This window comes from Trichosurus vulpecula, chromosome 6, assembly GCF_011100635.1.
Source record: "Trichosurus vulpecula isolate mTriVul1 chromosome 6, mTriVul1.pri, whole genome shotgun sequence".
NCBI lineage: Eukaryota > Metazoa > Chordata > Mammalia > Diprotodontia > Phalangeridae > Trichosurus > Trichosurus vulpecula.
In genome coordinates, this window is record NC_050578.1 from 84,081,260 (window position 1) to 84,101,874 (window position 20,615).

At 38.8% G+C, this 20,615-nt stretch overlaps 1 protein-coding gene across 1 annotated transcript in view; it reads right to left on the bottom strand.

The window, feature by feature from the left end:
- Positions 1 to 20,062, bottom strand: part of CPE (carboxypeptidase E) — a 133,988-nt gene extending 113,926 nt beyond the window's left edge. The window contains exon 1 of the mRNA XM_036764806.1: positions 19,150 to 20,062. Coding sequence (XP_036620701.1) covers positions 19,150 to 19,456 — 307 coding nt within the window. The 5' untranslated portion in view covers positions 19,457 to 20,062. The remainder of the gene's footprint in view (positions 1 to 19,149) is intronic.
- Between the last annotated feature and the right edge of the window lie 553 nt (positions 20,063 to 20,615).

The following is a 20,615-nucleotide window of genomic DNA, read 5'->3' on the forward strand; positions in this document are numbered from 1 at the left end:
TAGAGAATAGATTAAGAAAATATAAAAATAATCAAACTGAAAGTTACGAGCAAAAAAGGAATCTTGATACAATAATACAAGAAATAATTAAAGAAAATTGTCCTGAAGCATTAGAACAAGGCAGGGAAGTAGAAATAGAAAAAATCCATCTAACACCACTTAAAAGAGATCCTATGAGGAAAACTCATAGGAATATCATAGTCAAATTCTGAAACCCCCAGCTCAAGGATAAAATATTAAAAGCCTCAAGATTAAAACAATTTAAATATGATGGTGCCACAATTAGAATTACACAAGACCTAGCAGCAGAGACTCTTGGAACACAGTATATCAAAGAGCAGAAGAACTGGGGCTCTGGCCAAAAATATCATACCCTGCAAAGTTAAGTATTATCCTGAATGAAAGAAAAAAATGGATACCCTGCAAAGCTAAGTATTATCCTGAATGAAAAAGAAAACAAACTCTCAGACTTTCAAGATTTTGTTTTAAAAAAAATCCTGAAGATTCTACACACAAGAACCAAGAGAAATATAAGATACATACCAAAGACTGATTATAAGGGATTCATAAGGACAGACTATTTACTTTTTATATATATAAAATGTATGTCTAAGATTCTTATTAATAATTGGGTAGCTCATAAGAAAGATTGGGGTGAACTTGACTATGATATGAATTTAAAAATAAAACCATTTAGGAACAGCTAAAAAGTGTAATTATTTTATACAAATGAGGTTCAAGAGGAAGAACTGATACAGAAGAATGAGATGGGCTGGTAGTTCTGGTAACCTACTCTCATCGGGAATGGGTTTAAGAGAGAACAATACATACATATTTAGAAGAGTATAAAAGTCTTCTAAATTCAGAAGAAATAAAACAGTAGGGGCATAGGGAGTGGGGAGAGGACAAGGGATTTTTAGAGGGGAGAATGAAGGAATAGGTAAAAAGGTAAGTAAAAATAGGTAATAGGGTAGAAGGGTGTTTAGATTTATGGGAATGGGAGGATAGGGGAGGGATCCTTGGAGGGGGGTAGGTAAGTAATAGGAGGGCAAGGTAGTGGGCAGAAATAAAGTAGAGGAGGCAGGAAGGATAGGAAACAAGAGATGTGCACAAACATAAAAACATAGATCAGGAGTAGAGTATGTTCAGGAAAGTATATGTCTATATATGTATGTGTGTATATGTGTATGTATATATCTATAGCTATAGAGAAACATCTAAATTTGATTGTAGCTTTCTGGTGGGGTAGGGGAGGGATGGGGAAAAAAGAACAAAGCAAAAAAATGCACAGCAGAGAACAAAAGAAAACTCACAAGGAAGCAAAGAAAAGATGGACAATTCTCAACACAACATGTATTATTTATCATACAGGCTTTCTTGAAATGAAAATTTGTTACATATTTTGATTCCTCTCTTATGTTCTGCCATACACACAACATGCTTTTCTTTTTTCTTTCTTACTATGCAGTTAAGTTTCAACATTTAAGTTTATGATATGTTTTTGTTTCTTTCCTCTATTCTGTACTTTTGTTCTGTCCCTTGAGTCTAAAATAAATTTTTTTAAAAAGATTCTGGATCTCCTTTTCTAATTGATTGACTTTCTTTTCATAATCTTCTTGTTTTTCTTATATTGCTTTTTTTTTTAGTTTTTTCCTGAATCTCTCTCATTTGATTTTTAAAGCCTTTTTTAAGTTCTTCTATGAATTCTTTTTGGGCAGGTGACCATTTGCCATTACTCTCTGGGGTAGGAGAAGGTTTCTTTGCTGCAGTATCCTTCTCTGAAGATGAACCCTAGTCTTCTCTAGTCCCATAGTAACCTGCTGTTTAATTCTTTCTCCTGCATCTGAACGTTTTTTTTATTTGTAGCAGCTTATTTTTTGTAATCACCTCTAGCCCTAGGGTATGGGGGATAGTGCCTCAGATCCTCCTTCAGTTCTCCCCTCTGGCCTGGAACTGAAACCAAGACCTTCAGCCTCCAGGGGATGCCCACAGCCAGCGGTGTTCCCACCCCACTGCTTCTTCACTCCCAGGCATGTGCTAGTTCCTCCTTGCCCAGAACGGGTCTTCACAGCACAGCTGGGTCTGGTGTTCCTTGTCATCAGAGGTTCCCTCAATCTTTCCAGGCTCAGAAGCCCAACTCCCCTCACTGTCCTAGGGGTAAATGTTCTGGTCGCCAGTGCCAAGGCAGCCTCCCAACCCAGCTAACCCCAGGCCTTGCTGCTTGTTGTTTAAGTAGAACTAGCCCGGAGGTGTTTATTCTTCACAGGGACCAAACCGCATCCTGAGATTTTTCTTTAGATCTTCTCTGATTGTCCTAGGAGGACTGGACTGCTCTGCCCCCACTCTTATTTATTTTTAACACTCTATGTTAGCCCTAAGGTGCTATTTTATCTCTTTTGTGGAGGGAAATCTGGAGAGCTTGGAACTTTCTGACCTATTCCTCCATCTTCCCAGAATACTCTGGGGGAATATTTTTATGAAAAAGAAATGAGTGTGCATCAAGAAGCATCCTAAGATCATTAAAAAAAACCTATACAATTTTCCAAATACAATCTAACCCACTCTCTTCCTCCAATTCAGCTATGGACTCAATTACTATCTAAAATTCTGTACCTAACAGATGTATTAAGAATACTTATAAATAATATCTAACATAAATAATTTAGCATATGCCCTAACTTGATGTCCTGCCTATTCAACTGTATGTCATAATCTGTACATTGATTTTTTAAAGTCAATTTTGTTTTTCCTATGTAGATTACTAGGGTAATCTATTCTGAATAATAATGGATCTCACTGAAAAGTTCCTGTAATATTCTGGGGTTTTATACAATCAGCCTGATTATCATCTGTTAACACAAGCACCTGGAGAACCTCATAACCTGTAGTGAAACCCTCTTCTACCTGGCTCCTGTACAAGATATTATCAATGACTGTGGTGAACTTTTGGTAAGTATTCATCTCCAAGTCACAAGGAGACTAGAAATAAATAATTTTGAGATTAATAATCAGATGGTAATTGATCAAAGTAGAATCTTAATGAATGTCAAAATATGTTAAACATTAACTACTTTAATGGACATTCTTACATAATTTCATTTGTTATAAAAATATTTCCCAAAAATAGAAATTCATAAAGAAATTTCATAAAAATGTTCATTTTAAATTACCAACATTTTAAACATTTTGGCATTTATGAAAAATTCATTTGTACAGAATTTCATTCCCAACTGATTGTCATCTATGAGAATAGGGCATTTATAATAATACTATAAGTTCCCTAAGAGCAGAGACTGTCTTTTGTCTCTTTTTTTTAATACTAGCACTTAGCACAGTGCCTGGCACATAGTACACACTTAATAAATGTTTATTGAATTTAATTAAAATGTAGACATGTACCAAATTTCTTTGAAACTATGTTTTTTGGTTAGTTTTTTATTTACTGTTTTATATTAACTCGAATAGCATCATGTTCCAAATGTTTCTGCCCTTCAGAATACTTATATTCAACATTCTTATGTAAATGATTAGAAACTTAAAACCTTCTAAAAGTTTTTGGCATGCTTAGCAAATAAATAAAGAAATTAGCAGTCTTTTGGAACAGTGAAACTTCAGCCCCAGCAGTGAGTCAGGAAATTAATATGCAATAGATTTTATAACTATAGAATTCCAAAAGCCGTATCTTGTGATTAAGACTTTAAAGCTTCGACATCTGAAAACATTTGTCAGAGAATAGGTCTCTTATATTAGTATATGATGTTTAATGCCTATTTGGTTTTTTGTTTGTTTTTAAATGGGTTTTCATGATCTAGAGAGCAAGCAGTGGCAATGTAGCTATTAAGGGTATAGGACATCTTGTTCCTTTCTACTCCTTCCTTCCACAGTTCTATGAAATACATATTTTCTTAAATGTCTTTCTGGTTTTCTGATCCCTTTAAAAATAAACTACTACTCTCCTATTTATATTGTTTCTATTCTTGGTGCAAATGCTAACATTTTTAAGCCAAATTTCCCAAGTACATTAATACCCAGAATAAGACTAAGTCAACATAGTATTTTAGCAGGGTATAAAGCTTTTTGGGGGCAGCTAGGTAATGCAGTGGATAGAGCACTAGACTTGTAATCAGGAAGACTCATCTTTGTAAGTTCAAATCTGGCCTCATACACTTACTGTTGTGTGACCCTAGGTAAGTCGCTGAACCCTTTTGCCTCAGTTTCCTCATCTGTAAAATGAGCTGGAGAAGGAAATGGCAAACCACTACTGTATCTTTGCCAAAAAAACCCTAAATGGGGTCATGAAGAGTCAGGCATGCCTGAAAAATGACTGAATAACAACAAAAGCTATTCAGATGGCTGTGGCATTAGTGTTTTATGTTCCTAGTGTTCCTGTTCCTATTTTAATTTCAAACCATTCATTTTTGCCATGAGCATAAGGCCCTTACATTCACTGGAGATACATTATAGAAATCTTCAAGAATATGAAAATCTCCTGCTGCCCTACTAATCTGTAGTAAATGGGGAAAAGCTTTCCGTTCAGGACCAAACAACTAGCTGTTGAAAGAGATGAGCTGCTATTGGCTGTATGTACTTAAGTATTCTCAACCTCAAATCATGAAGCCTTGTTTTAGGTGAATTTCTCCAATAAGCCTTCTAAAGAAAAGTCTCCTCCTTTTGACTGGCATATTCCCACTCTCTTTTAGCTTTTTCTTTCTAGAATCAGAGCCTAGAGCTAGAGGGGATATTGGACGTCACCTAGTCCAACCCCATTATTTTACATATAAAGAAACTGAGGCCCAGAGAGATTAATCAGTTTGCACAAGGTCAAAAAGATGGTAAGTCGTCCAGCATGCTTTCCACTGGACCACGCTACATAGATAAGAGAAATAGATTTGGGAGCTGGAAGAAGAAAGTAGGAAAAATGGAGAAGGGCCAATGTTTAGAACAAAATAATGAAGTACAGATTTCTCAACCTACTGAAATGAGTATACATCTAACATCCTCCAGAATATGAAAAGGCATTTTTTTGGTCTTTAGTCATACTAGTAATATTCAATCCAACTTCTAACATATGTGAAGTCCTGCAATGACCTAGGAAAGTTTCTCAGAAGAAAGAGATTTTAAGAAGTAATTTAGAGGTCAGAAGTAACGTGCTCCACCAAACAAAAGAGAAAACTTCAATTCTTGGGAATAACTAAGTGAGAAAAACATGTGTACATGCGCATGAAGTTTCTCAATATAAATGCATAGGATAACTTGAAATATAATCACAGAATTTAAAATAACTGCTCACCCTTGTGGGTATATTGTTGTCATCAAAAACAATTATGATACACATACAGGCTGATGACTGAAATAGCAGTATATTATATTGTTCTGAATTTAAATCACCTTTTTTCCAAAAATTTGCCCTACCTAAACCCTAAGTGTGGCCTATAACAGTGTTATTTTTCATATGTATGTATATACGTATATATGTGTGTGTGTGTGTGTATATGTATGTATGTATGTATTTAGATTTTTTTAAAAAGATCTCATTTTAGGGATAGGGAAAAAATGCCCCCTAACTGGAGACAGCTGGCATTGTGGATAAAGTGCGGGGCAAGAAGACCTGGGGTTCAATATCACCTCAGACCTATTCACAGATTTAGAGGTCAGAGGGACCTTAGAGACCATGTAGTACAAATTCCTCATTTTACAGGTAAGGAAACTGAGGCACAGAAAGCTTAATGACTTGCTCAGGGTCATAATGACAGTATCTAAAGTAGGATTTGAACTCAACTCTTCCTAATTCCAAGTCCAGTGCTTTATGTCATCTAGCTGTCTCTTTTACAGTATAAACTTTATTTTTTTATTTTAAGACTAATAATGAGACTAATAGAAGATAACTGAAAAAGCATATTTTTAATAAACATCAAAATATTTCAAATGTTTATCACTTTAATAGACAACCTTATAAAATTTCATTTAAACTACTGACTGCGGGTTCTTCTGAGCCTCCATCTCATAATTTATAAAAATGAATGAATAAATAATTACGTCTATTTCACAAGTTATAGTGGGTTTGATTTAAGACAGTTTAAGTATAATAGTCTGCAAACCTAAAAGCACCATAAAAGTTTTCATTATTTTGATCCACATTTTGCTTAACATTTCAGTCATTAAAAATGCTAAAGTTAAGAAAAAATACATTAAGGGAAATAAATAAATAAAATGACTTATTTAAAATGTAATATTTAGGGGCAGAGCCAAGATGGCAGCTTGAAAACAGAGACTCACTTGAGCTCTCCCCCAAATCCCTCCAAATACCTGTAAAAAATGACTCTAAACAAATGCTAGAGCTTCAGAACCCACGAAATGACAGAGTGAAACAACTCTCTAGCCCAAGACAGCCTGGATGGTCGCTGGGAAGAGTCTATCACACCATGCTGGGAGCACAGCACAACCCAGGATAGGCCATGCCAGGACAGACCAGGCTGGAGTGGATCAGGCAGAGCAGGCCTCAGGGCACTGAATCACTGGCAGCTGTGGCAATTTCCAGACTTTTCAACCCACAAATGCCAAAGACAACAGAGCAGGTCAGTGGGAAAACTGCTGGATCTGGGTGAGGGAGTGGTGTGGTCCAGCCCCAGGGCAGCGGAGGTGGCTACAGCAGTGGCAGTTGCTTCTGGAGCTCCAGGCCCACAGACAGTGGGAGGAATCAAGTCACTGATCAGAGCATAAGTGTAGGGATCTCTTTAGGGCACTGAGACAGCATTCTCTTGCTTTGCCCTGCTTGGATCTGGATCACAGTCCTGGTTGGCAGTCCTTGAAGGAGGAGGAGCACTGGTGTGACAGAGCTTGCAGTGACTGTGAAAAGGGAGTCTTCATGGTAGTTACACAGCAGAAAGGAGTGCTTGCACTCACAGACCAAAGCACAGGCCAGGAGAGGAGCATCATACCACCTCAGAATAGAAGTAGCTCTGAAAACAGCAGCACCTTGACCCTGAAGCTTGGGACAAAGCACTCTCCACTCTGGAAGCAGTCATACCCTGACAAAGAGCTCAGAAGTCAAGTAATTGGCTGGGAAAATGAGCAGGCAACATAAAAGGCCTCGGACTATAGAATCTTTCTTTGGTGACAAAGAAGACCAAAACATACAGCCAGAAGTCAACAAAATCAAAGATCCTACATCAAAAGCCTCCAAGAAAAATATGAATTGGTCTCAGGCCATGGAAGAGCTCAAAAAGGATTTGGAAAAGCAAGGAAGAGAAGTAGAGGAAAAATTGGCAAGAGAAATGAGAGTGATATAAGAAAATCATGAAAACAAGTCAACAACTTGCTAAAGGAGAACCAAAAAAAATAGTGAAGAAAATAACACCTTAAAAAATAGACTAACTCAAATGGCAAAAGAGCTCCAAAAAGCCAATGAGGAGAAGAATGCCTTAAAAGGCAGAATTAGCCAAATGGAAAAGGAGGTCCAAAAGACCACTGAAGAAAATACTGCCTTAATAATTAGAATGGAGCAAGTGGAAGCTAGTGACTTTATGAGAAATCAAGAAATTATAAGACAGAAGCAAAAGAATTAAAAATGGAAGACAATGTGAAATATCTCATTGGAAAAACCACTGCCCCGGAGAATAGATCTAGGAGAGGTATTTAAAAATTATTGGACTACCTGAAAGCCATGATCAAAAAAAGAGCCTACACATCATCTTTCAAGAAATTATCAAGGAAAACTGCCCTGATATTCTACAGCCAGAGGGTAAAATAGAAATGGAAATAATCTACCGATTGCCTCTTGAAAAAGATCCCAAAAAGAAACTCCCAGGAACATTGTAGCCAAATTCCAGAGTCCCCAGGTCAAGGATAAAATATTGCAAGCAGCCAGAAAGAAATAGTTTGAGTATTGTGGAAACACAATCAGGATAACACAAGATCTAGCAGCTTCTACATTAATGGATTGAAGGACTTGCAATATGATATTCCAGAAGTCAAAGGAGCTAGGATTAAAACCAAGAATCAACTACCCAGCAAAACTGAGAATAATACTTCAGGGCAAAAAAAAATGGATTTTCAATGAAACAGAGGACTTTCAAGCATTCTTATGAAAAGAGCAGAGCTGAATAGAAAATCTGACTTTCAAATACAAGAATCAAGAGAAGCATGAAAAGGTAAACAGGAAAGAGAAATTATAAGGGACTTACTAAAGTGGAACTGTTTTGTTTACATTCCTACACAGAAAGATGATATTTGTAACTCATGAGACCTTTTTCAGTGTTAGGGTAGTTGAAGGGAATATACATATATGTAGACAGAGGGCACAGGGTGAGTTGAATATGAAGAGATGATATCTAAAAAAATAAAATTAAGGGGTGAGAGAGGACTATATTGGGAGAAGGAGAAAGGGAGAGATAGAATGGGGTAAATCATCTCACATAAAAGTGGCAAGAAAAAGCTGTTGTGATGGAAGGGAAGAGGGGGCAGGTGAAAGGGAATGAGTGAGTCTTACTCTCATGGGATTTGGCTTAAGGAGAGAATAACGTACACATTCAATTGGGTATCTTACCCTATAGGAAAGTAGGGGGGAAGGGGATAAAGGGGAAGAATGGTAGAAGGGAGGGCAGATTGGAGGAGGAAGTAGTCAAAAGCAAACACGTTTGAAAAGGGACAGGGTCAAAGGAGAAAATTGAATAAAGGGGACAGGGTAGGATGGAGAGAAATATAGTTCGTCTTACACAATATAACTATCATGGAAGTGTTTTGCATAATGATACATGTATAACCTATATTGAATTGCTTGCCTTTTTAAGGAAGGTGGGTGGGGATGAAAGAAGGCAGAGAATTAGGAACTCAAAGTTCTAAAAAACAATGTTAAAAGAAAAAATTGTCTTTACATGTAACTGGGAAATAAGATATATAGGCCATGGGGTATAGAACTCTATCTTGCCCTACAAGAAAGTAAGGGGAAAGGGTTATGGTGGGGGTGAAATGGGGTGATAGAAGGGAGGGCAGACTGGGGAAAGGGGCAATCAGAATACATGCCATCTTGGGGTGGGAGGGGAGGGTAGAGATGGGGAGAAAATTTGCAACTCAAAATCCTGTGGAAATGAAAGTTGAAAACTAAAAATAAATTTTTTAAAAATGTAATATTTAATAAACCAGTTCATCTCTTTACATAGCCTCCTCAAGGCAGGGAATGTTCTTATTCCTCAGTCTGCACTATTGGCATGGTATAGTTAATACAGATTCCCACAGTGCCGACTTATTCCCTGGGGGCTAATTATTTCGAGAATCTGGCTCACATTTATGGAGTTCCCACAATTTTTTAAGGCAAGTTTCCTTTACTAATTGTTTTTAAATCTGTGCTACGTGAAGTATATTTTAAACAGTCACTTTTAAGCAAAGCACAGAACCTGAGATGAATGGGATCTCACAAGATCCTAATTCCAAAGTGAAGTTGCCAGCTGTCCCATTTTCTGTAATACTCTCTTAGCCCAATGCTTAAATGCACAGCCTCCTCCTTGAAATGTAAATGTCTTATTTTGAGACTCTGATGTTTGTTCTATTTTTTCCCCATACAAACCATCTTTATGCTGGTTGCCTTGGCAGTGGGCTCGCAGTAACCTCTGAAAGTACAGGGAACTTTAGGTCTGGAACATTCATGCATACATTTTGCAGCACTTACAACACAGTAAGCAACTGAGGAGTTTTGAAGAGAAGGAACGTGAAGACAACATTCCATATATAACACTAGCGTAACACTATAAATAGCACTACCCCCAAAAAAGAGAAAGTGGCAGATAAAATGAAAATGCTAAACAAACAAGGTATTTGATAAATACTTGCCAAGCTGAACTGAAAACAGATCACCTGTGGAAAAATCAAAAACCAACTGTGGATGTGGCCTAAATTTCCTCTGAATCTCCTGAAAAAAAAAGTTGGCCAGCCTAGTGCAGCCCCTTCATTCTGGCGGCAATGGGAAAGGGGCTTGGAGAATTCTCTTTCACCTGGGGAGCAAGAAAGATAATGTAGTATTCTCAGAAGACAGAGGCCCACTACTGCAGCAAAAATTCTGTCATCCTGAATAGCCAAGACTTCCTATGGGTTAAGTATTGAGCTCTGGTCTGGAAATAAGAGATGTCGTGGGGAAAACTACACATTGGAAATGAGTAGTGGGCTTCCAATTACAGGGAAGGTGAGAGTTTGCAATTTAGCTTAACTTGAGCTATGTATGTCATCAATGAAACTGGGTAGTTCAGCAGGTTCTTTTTTTTCTTAATCTGTTTTGGGGGTTGATGTTTCTGATTGGCTATCAACATTGATTAAACAATCTAGATGGTTATTCAATTCCCTTCCCACAGTTCTGCTTTAAAACGCACCCTGATTTTTTTAAAACAGTCTGGACACTAAAGCAAAGGTCAGGTTTAGACGTGTTTGAGAAACAATCAGCATGGGCTTATGAAGGAAAGGATCAGCATTTGTCAAAAAGCAGATTTCCTGAACCTCCACCCAAAATATGTTCAAACAATGACACTTTTAGGCCTCTCCAGTGAAGTTACAGCCATCTGGTTTCTGTAAATAACAATCAATTTCATTCACAAGGGTTAGAAAACCCTCAGGTGAGAATTGTTATTTTGCACCTAAGTCAGAACTTTGCTTGCATTGTCCTGGCTGACAGACAACACTGGCATTATATGTTTGAGTCACTTTTTGTCCTCCCTGTATAGCTAATTTGGGGCTGACTGGAGAAGTAGGGAGCGTAAACTAGCTCATAAACCATAATTTACCAGATAGCTGTGAGCTGGATCCCTCAAGAAACACCACATCCTGAATCTGGAGAGAAGAAAAAAATACCGAAAGGGCAATGAGCTCACAGTGATTTCAGTAATTATGGGTGGGAGAGGGGAACTACAGTCAGTATTCTAAAGTTAGATTAGTCATTTTAAACACCAGTTAGCTCTTGGCTAACCTTCCTCACTGATGGGATTTTTCAAATGCACAAATCTGATAATATGTTGAAATCAGCAAGAAAGGGAAAAAAGAATTGTGATTCCTTCAATAGTGAAAAAATACACATAACCTAGATGCTTCACATTAAAGGGCAAACAACTGTGTTCAAATTTCCCAAAACTGTACTAAATTAATCTCTATTGGTTATTTTTAAGTCTTTTAATCACTCAAATAAGATCACATAGGTTTTAACACATAGGATCACAGATCTGGAGCTAAAAGAGATCTTATATGTTACCTGTAAAACAATCCTTCCTTCACTTTATAGATGAGGAGATAGCATCAGAGACTAATCAGTTTATCCAAGGTCACACAGATAGTAAGTTATAGATAGAGCTAGAATTTGAACTGAGACCCCCTGACTACAAACCCATGCTTTTTCCAGCACACCACACTTTCAAAATTTATAAAATACCTATACTAGAACACAAACACAAAGGCCAGGCATAAACCCTATGAGGAAAGATGGCTCAATCTTACAAAAAGGGGCTGTCAGAATGATTCTGCCAATACAGACAGCACAATATAGTTGGCAGATTTATCCATCACGTACAATTTAATGCATTATGTATCTGTTTCATATGCCTGCTCATTTTTCATGGGTTTTTCTAAGTGTATCTGTTTTTCTGTCTCTTCCTCTCTGTGTGTCTCCCTTTCTCTCCCTCTTTGTATCTGTGGGTGTGTGTGTATATATATACACACATACATACACATACATACGTATGTATGTATGTAAAAAAAGATAGAGATAGGAATGAACCAAGAATATATATTTAATATATTACAATACATATGAACCCATGAAAAATGAGCAGTTTCATTCCTTCCGTTCTCAGAATTCTGACATGTTCACATGCATACAGTTAAGAGTCTGTCTTTAATCTGATATTATCTTTATGATAAGTGGGAAAGCGGGGGCGAGAGGGCATTTTGCCCACATATTCTAAATGCTTCAAGAAACTGATAAGATGATCAAATCATTTTAGGCCAAGACAAAGATATCATTTGTTTTAGCTGCAGAAAGGAGTTGGGCCACAGAGGCATCCTCCCTTAAAGAAAAGATGAACTTTCTCACTGTTTTCAAGGCTCTTCCTGATCACTACACAACGGAATGCCAAGCCCAGGCCTGGAAGCATTTACAAAGTGGAGCAAAACAGAAATAGACTGAAACCTATCATGCTTTCCAAGAGACTAGAAAAAGCAAGCAGCAAAAGTGTTTTCCGGGAAGCCCCCTCTCACCCCATTCAGTCTTTTTCAATAGTCATTTAACATATGACTATTGAAAGAAAATATTGAAGGGGGTTATAGAAACAGATAACATGGAAACAAAGACAGCCAGTATGAGATTAATTAGAAAGTAAAAGGACAAATTGTCTAATAAAGGTCTAATAAAAAGGACCATCTAATAGTATGAAAATTTAGGAAATTTCCACAAGATTAATTGACATCCTTGAAAAAGGTTCATGAGATCTTAGATTTCAAGCCAGAAGAGACATTATAAGTCTGAATACAACACCCTCATTTACAGATGAGGAAACTGAGACCCACAAAGGTAACCTGCCCAAAATAAAAAAGGTAGTAAGTGGTAGAGAGAGAACTCAAACTTAGGTCCTTTAGCGCTAGTGCTTGTCTCACCATACAGTACTACATTGTGTCTCTTATTCAACATTAAAACCCGAAAGTTAAAATAAGAAGTAAGACTTAAAGTACAACATTGTTGCTAAATATTTTATTTGAGTACAACAAAAGAATAAGCCCAATTCTCCATTTTTTTTACTTAGGTGGATTTTTAAAAAATCTCTAATAGTACTTTATTTTTTCCAATTACATGTAAAGACAATTTTAACATTTTTTAAATAAAATGTTGAGTTTCAAATTTTCTCCCTTTTTCCCCTCCTTTCCCCTCCCTATATGGTGAGCAATTTGCCAATTCTCTATTTCAAAAAATTTTAATTAATGAATCTAGGTTCATCAACCTTTCACAGCCATAATTTGTCTAATACTTTTTACCTTTCCTCATGTTTTCACATACATTATCAAATCCCATTTTCCCTAACTGCTACCTCTACGACCATGAGCAAGTCATTTAGCTTCTCTGAGACTTCAGTTTCATTGTAACTATAGTGATCTGGAAAGTCCTTTAGATCTGGGACTTTCATTTTTGCCTTTGTTTTCCTCAGCGTACCTTGCCTCTAGCAGTTGCTTAACAAATGTGCCTTGAATTGTGAAATGGGGATAATAAAATCTGGAAAACATATGGTATAATTCAAATAAGTGAAGTCTTATAAATGTCAGCTATTATCCTGTCTAACGTCCTTGATTGAAAAATGAGAAACTAAGGCTGCAAAATAGACAGTTAGGTATTTTCCAGAAAAGGTCAATTTCCAGGTAAGGTAGTTTAAGATGTATATTAGCAGGTAAGTATAAACATTCAATAAAATTGGAGCAAAGCCAAAACACAAGCTTTGGATGGACCCAGAACAAGACCTCGGTGAGCATTTCTGTTTTGAGTGGATCCAAGCATTCCTTGAATCAGTCTCTAGCTTCCCTCAAGGATCTCTGAGGTCAGCCTTACCTCTATAGTAAGCATTGGGTTAGATGATTTAAAGCTAAGTTTAAACAATTGTTAACAAATAATAAATGATAAAGTCTTTTCCCCCCAGCCAACTTGTCAGATTCTTCTTAGCAAAACAAAAACTTACCTTCACAATTAGAAAGTTAGTGAATTACAATTATGATCCATTAAGAAGTTGCAAATGTCAAAAGATAAGAGGAGAGGGCCATCTAAATGGTCAAAATAAAATTTCATCACAACATTCAACAAATGCAAACTAGAATTCATCCACTTTAAAATGGATTTGGGGAGGGCAAGTCCAACAAACCATGGATCATCTATCATCTAAAGAACTTTTTTTAAAGTTACAATTAAGCTATAAACCAGACTTGTTTCTCAAAGGCAGTCTGGGATCCTGTGATAAAATTCAGCATTTAGACAAACTAACTTGACTCATATTTAACCTTGCTAGACAGAGTAGCCTAGGGATAATCTTCCATTGCTTAATTAATTTTAAGAATTCTTTATAGGTGTGTCTATGCTCTTGTGAGCATGAATATATATTTAAGTACATACATATATGTTGACACGTGTAAGAAGTATGAGAAAGATACATCCAAAAGAAAGGAAGACATGGAAACTTTCATACTTGGCATGTTTCATGCCTAACAAGAATAAGAAAAATTCACCTAAATACTAAGCAATAAACCCTGCTCTTTGGCCTTCTTTCCAGTCCTACAATGGACCACCACCAACTCCCAAACTCTGAGACATTTAAGTGGCTGACTCAGTATCCTGTTCCCTTCTTAGTGTCAGGATATAGGACCTAGAGCCACTATGACTTTTACCTGTTGCCACCTCAGCAAGTAACCTTCAATTCACTTCTCTCTATCCAATTTACTAATGTTTTCCTTTCTTTAAAAATTTATTTATTAATAAATTAATTAATTTTTATTTAATTTTATTAACAATGCAATTTAAGATCCACATTCTCTCCTTCTTCCCCACCCCCCCAAGTAAGAAAGCACAAAACCAGTTACAAATATGTACAATCAAGCAAAATAAATTCCCACATTGACCATGTCTAAAAGAATATATGTCTTAATCTGTACTCTGAGTCCATTACCTCTCTATCAGGCTAATAGCTTGTATCCTCTGGATTTGTGGTTTCTCATTGTGTTGATCACAAGTCTTTCAAAATTGATTGTCTTTATAATATTACTGTAATAGTAGAAATTATTCTAGTTCTGCTCACCTCACTCTGCGTCAGATCATACAAGTATTCCCAAATTTCTCTGCAACCATCTCCTGCATCATTTCTTACAGCAAAATAGTCTTCCATCACATGTATATACCACAACTTGTTCAACCATTCCCCAATTCATGGGCACCCCCTCAATTTCAAATTCTTTGCCACCACAAAAAATAAGCAGCTCTAAATATTTTTGTTATACATATATATATATTGTTATACATATATATACATATATATATATATATATATTGCTCTTTTTCTTCTTCCTCAGAAAACTGCCTATTCATATTCTTTGAACATGTATCAACTGGAGAATCAGCCCTGTCTTTCCATGACTGCAAAGCAGTGGCCATTACATCAAACACTCAGATAGGTAGGGACGGTGTTGCTCTCCCTTCACCTCTAAATCTACCTTCAAGCAAGTATCCACTGGTAAGTATGGTTTAGAATATAAATTCCTTGAGAGTAGGGATTATTTCATTCTTTGTAATTGTATCCCCAATGCCTGACACATAATAGGGGCTTAATATAGGCTTGTTGACTACAATTTTCCTCCCCATTCCATTCAGCATCCACTGCAATACAAGGAACCCTACATTCTCAGAGGCTCTGCCAGGGAAGCACAAGATGTGAGAGGTTCTACCGGTCTGTAAAAGTTTCAAACACAGGCCTAGTGATGGACTGTAGTGAAAGGACAAGCTAGAATTCAGAGATATTCATGACCAGATGGTTGGCTTCCAGGCAATGAATTTTTTGAGCCACAGCAACCCACGATGACTATGGAGTCTCTCAATCTCACCAGGTGAAGAAGTACAACAGCCACTAGTGGTCAAATCCTAGTGCTGATGTGTGAGGAAGATTTAGTCTCTTCTGTTTGTCTAATCTGAACTGGTTCACTCCTCCTTAGACAGTCTGGTGTGTCCTCCACGTTGCTGGACTTCATGTGGACACCCAAAGTTAGCCCTACTACAACTCGGAATTCTCGTATTCAGCAATACACCAGCCTCAGCCTCCCCTGGTAGCAGAGACCACAGACCTGGACCACTATGGCCAGCTTCAAGTTCAGTCTTTTCAATCTGGGGTTCAGGGCCCTGAATATTATGTCCCTTATTATAATATACCATTATCCATCCTTTATGGTTCAGATGAAGTCATGAATCCTAGGTAAGTCTTCTAATGATTCCACCCCAAATGCAATTTCTCTCTTCTCTGAAGTCTCATGGCTGTTACTGACTCTACTATTTTAAATTTATCATACTGTTATTTTTATTATTTCATGTGTCTTCAATAAGATTATAAATATTCTTTGGGGGTGGGGGCAAACACCATACACTTTTTTTTTGTATTTCCCATAGCACCTAATGTAGTACTTTGCAAACAGCAGGCGCTCCAAATGTTGCTTGAATGAAGAGTTATTCTTTACTTTAAGAGGAATGGTAAGGTACGATGGAATAAGCAATGAGTTTAGAGGCTGAGGAGCTAGATTCAAATCCTATCTCTGATGCTCAATACCTGTGTGCCTGGCATCTATAAGCTTTAGTTTCCTTATCTTTAAAATGAAGGGATTGGACTGAATGAATGGCCTTTGAGGGTCCTTCGAAACCTAGACCTATGATCCTATGATAGCTCCCATTTATAGAGCACTTTGTAGTTTACACATGTGATTGAATTTGATCCTTATCCCACTTTACAGCTAAGAAAACTGAGGCTAAGACAGATTAATTTGAACAAGGTCATACAGAAGTAAATAACAAGTCTGGGAACAGAATTCAGGCCTCCTGACTCTTGATCCAAAGCTCTTTTCATGAGACCACAGCTTTTGGGACAGGCAGTTATGTGGTCAAGATGCTATCAAAAGGCATATTCCTGGATAAAACATTTTTTTGAAAAAACCGAACATTTCAATTACTGCTTCAGATAACAGGGTGGAGATGTTGCTTTCACATTTCCCAAAACAACTAGAAAATAACCTTAAAATGATTTAATTTAGAAGGGCTCTCAAAGATGTTTTTCAGCAACCCAGTACAAACATTCTTCAACAGAAATTCTGAAAAGTTCAATCAGACAAGGAATGCTGTGGCAGCACTCAGCAGCTGACCCATCAAACTTAAGTTCTTATGAGTTCCCTATGCGAGCTCCCTTAACCTGTTTAAGCCCTGTATAAAAGACTGAATTGAAAGGGGGCGAGGGGAGGAGTCCACAGGATGTTTCACAATAAGAGCAGGATGGGTCATTTTTTACTGGCCTTTCAACAAGCTCCCCTTTTAAGCCAGATAAAAGAGCCCTGCAGTATTACCTTAAACTAAGTAGCCTTGTTCAAGCAGCCTTGAACTAAGATCCCCCTTCATTTAGTCTTAATTTTGACAGTATCCGGCATATAGTCTAAACATGAAAATGATTTGTTGAACATAGGAAGAGTTTAACTTCTGGGTTCACACATACCCAATTACCGAAACAGTTTAATGGGGGAGTGGAAAAGGCTCCCTCCCATTTAGTAGTTTTCCTTTATATGCAAGAATATGGTAATAAAAGAATGAAAGAAATGTCCAACACTACAATATATGCTAAAGTAAAATTGTCTAATTTACCACAGATTAATGGTATCTGGGTCATGATTTAAAGACTATACCAACACACACAGAAGCATCTTTTCAATGTCATCATTTTGAGGTGCATAAAAGTTTCCCAATGTGAGAATCACTGGGTCATTTCCCCTTAATGCAGAAAGAAAAAAGACTGCTTTTCTAAGAATATTTTTCCCATTTTACAAAATATATACTTGCCTGCCTGTTAGAGAATATTATGTCAGTTTTCTGAAAGTTTTTTGAAAATTAGTAAATCTGATGAATTAGTAAAAATGCAAACCATACTATTTTAAAGATATAGTCTATTCATCCCATGTTATAAGCAGTACTTGACAAATCAAAATGGCCCCAATCACTACCACACATTTTAGATACTTTCCCATATAGTGCCTATTCCATTTCATAACAAAATGATTCTGAATTATGATAAATTGTCTTGAACTTATTTTTGCTTATTTGCTTTGCAAGATCTTATATTTACATTAGTATTACAAGCCCTCGTTTTTTCAACAACCACCAGAAAACACTAGGCCTGAAGAAATAGATAATTTCCAAAGGTCAGAAAAATAGTTAGACAAGCTTCAAGAACACTTGAACAGGACCTCTTCATTAAATCCATCAAGTTCGTCAAAAGTAAAAGGTGCCTTTATTCAAACCTCGGGAGATGCAAAAGAGAAACATACGGAAAGCATCAGTTGTAACAGCTACCTGGTCCCAAATGAGTCTTCTCCAGTGCCTTCATTCAGCACAGGGAGTAAAATGTTAGTTTTTCTAGGGAAATAGCCCGTGTGCAGTTCCAAAAAGCTAATTAAGGCACCTATCAAAGCCCACTGTTCAATCTTTGGACTGGAACCCATTTTTCCCCTACATACACCACCCACACGGCTCATCTCACAAGTCATCGCTTACATTCATTGAGACGACTTGGATGTAAAATGCATAGACACAGACACAGGTACACAGGTAACACAGGTTTCTTTGCTTTCTAAGACAGTGGCTCCATGTAAAAACTAGATGTGTTGTGATAAAGGGTCCTTTTTCTTCCCCTATTTGCCATAGCCCCCACTGTACCGTCCTCTGTCTTTCACAGAACACAATCCATATGCCCTGGGAATGAAATGTATAGGAGAAAGCTCGATTATTCATCCTCCCCCTCCTTTTTCCCCTTACTCTATCTCATCACAGTTGAGGGTTAATCTTTCAGACTATCCTCAGATTTATTCAAAAGGACCGGAGGGGGGAGGGGAGAGAACAGCACTATAGGTGAGCTTCACCGGAACTCCGGCGGTGCTGATATAGATATATCTTGGACGGATAAATTTTTTTGCATATTGTCTCCCCCATTAGAATTTAAGCTCCTTGAGGTCTGGGATCGCGGTTTGGCTTATTTGTTTTTGTGTTTTTGTTTTTCTCCTTTCCTGTTATTCCCAGCTCTAAACGCTTAATAAATGGACGCCGGGCGCTCCACATCTGGAGCATGGCCCGGCAGTGTTTCATCATCCCACTCTCCTCCTTCAGGACCCTGTACCAGCCGTTGTCCCCAGCCTTATCTCCCACCCCTCACCCTTGAGCCCCCCAAATATTCTTGGGTGGGCAGATCCCCACTGAGCACCTTTCACCAGCACATACCTCCCCTCCCTTCCCTTAGTGAAAGACAGAGAGCCCCCGGGGTCCCAGAGGAATGGTTGGGAAGTGGGGTGGAGGTTAGAGGGAAGGAGGAAGGCAGGCGAGAGGAGGAGGAGGGAGAGGAAGGGCAGCACCCCTACCAGGCTCATGCTCCCCGGGGTTGTCGGACAGCTCGATCACCAGCAGCTCCCGGCCCTCGAAGCTGCGCCCGACCGTGTAGATTCTGCTGACTGAAGGACACTGAAGCCACACGGACACCAGAGCCTCCCGCAGCTCAGGGTAGCGATGGTACTCGAAGGAGATGCCCTCCTCCTGGTGCAGCCGCCGCCGCCGCCGCATCCCCGCCGCCCCAGGCTCTCCGGCTGCGGCCGCCGAGCCCAGCAGCCAGGCGCAAGCAGTGAGCGCGGCGCCCAGCGCCAGCAGCGTGCAGCTACCCCTCCGGCCCATCACTCGACTCCCCAAGGCTCCTGACTAGCCTAGCGCTGCCTAGTGCCACGCGCCCCTCGCCCGGTGCTCCACTGGGCTGCAGATACTGTGCCCGGCTGCGCTCCGGCTCCGCGATGTTCCTGGTCCAAAGCGGACTCTTTTGTCTCCCTCTCTCTCTGTTTCTCTCTCTCTCTCTCCTTCTCCCCTCCTCCCTGCGCCTGCCTGCTCTTCTCGGTTCTGGCCGGCTTGGTTGGACTTTTTTTTTTTTTTTTCAAAAACTGGCCGGCTGTGCCCTCCAGCCAAGCAGCGCCCTCTCTTCTCACCTTCCCCAGCTGAGTGTCAGCCCCAAGAGCTGGGTCCACCCAGAGGAAGGAGGAAAGCCAGATGCTCTGCAGGCTGCACTATTCCGTGCCGCGCCAAGGGGAGACACAGGAGATACCATTGCGGGCGGGTGTGAGTGGAGAGGGGAGGGGGAATGGGGACGGGGGAAGGGGAGAGTGGAAGAAGCAGACACGCAGACACAGGTTGGGAGGGGGTGGAGAATGGGTCTTCTGGGCTAGAGGGTGTAAGAGCGTGTGTGTGTGTGTGTGTGTGTGTGTGTGTGTGTGTGTGTGTGTATGCCTCTGCCTTTGTTGGCTCAGACCCACGTCAAAAGCCAAATGCCGCAGAATCCCAAGTGAACAAGCTGATGGAGTGGGGGAGGCGCAGTTGTTAAACTCATGGTTTGGGAACCCTGGTGTCTTGAGACGCGACCAAGAAGACCTTAATATAGCACTGAGAGAGTAAGGAAGATTCCTGAAGTTATTATGAATGCCTTTTAAATTCAGCTCCATCCGGACCCACACAGGTTTCCATCTTGATGGACCAACAATAACAGAATATTTCAGAAAGAGAGGCACAGAAAGGAATTTGAAGATGACATTATCTTTGCATTTATGTAGATATATTATTAGTTTCTTTGTGATGCTTCGTAGAAAGTAGCATTATTTTAACCGACGGCACACACACCAATCATCTGGAAGACTGAACTAAGGTCCTTCTGGACTTAGAGAAAGGCTTTAACTCAGTGCCAAACTAAATCCTGTTTTGAAAATAAAACTCTGATAGCACCAAATGAAACCTCACTTGGCTTTATAAAAGGCATTGCTAAAACAATAGAATTTCATTTAAATATCTAAGC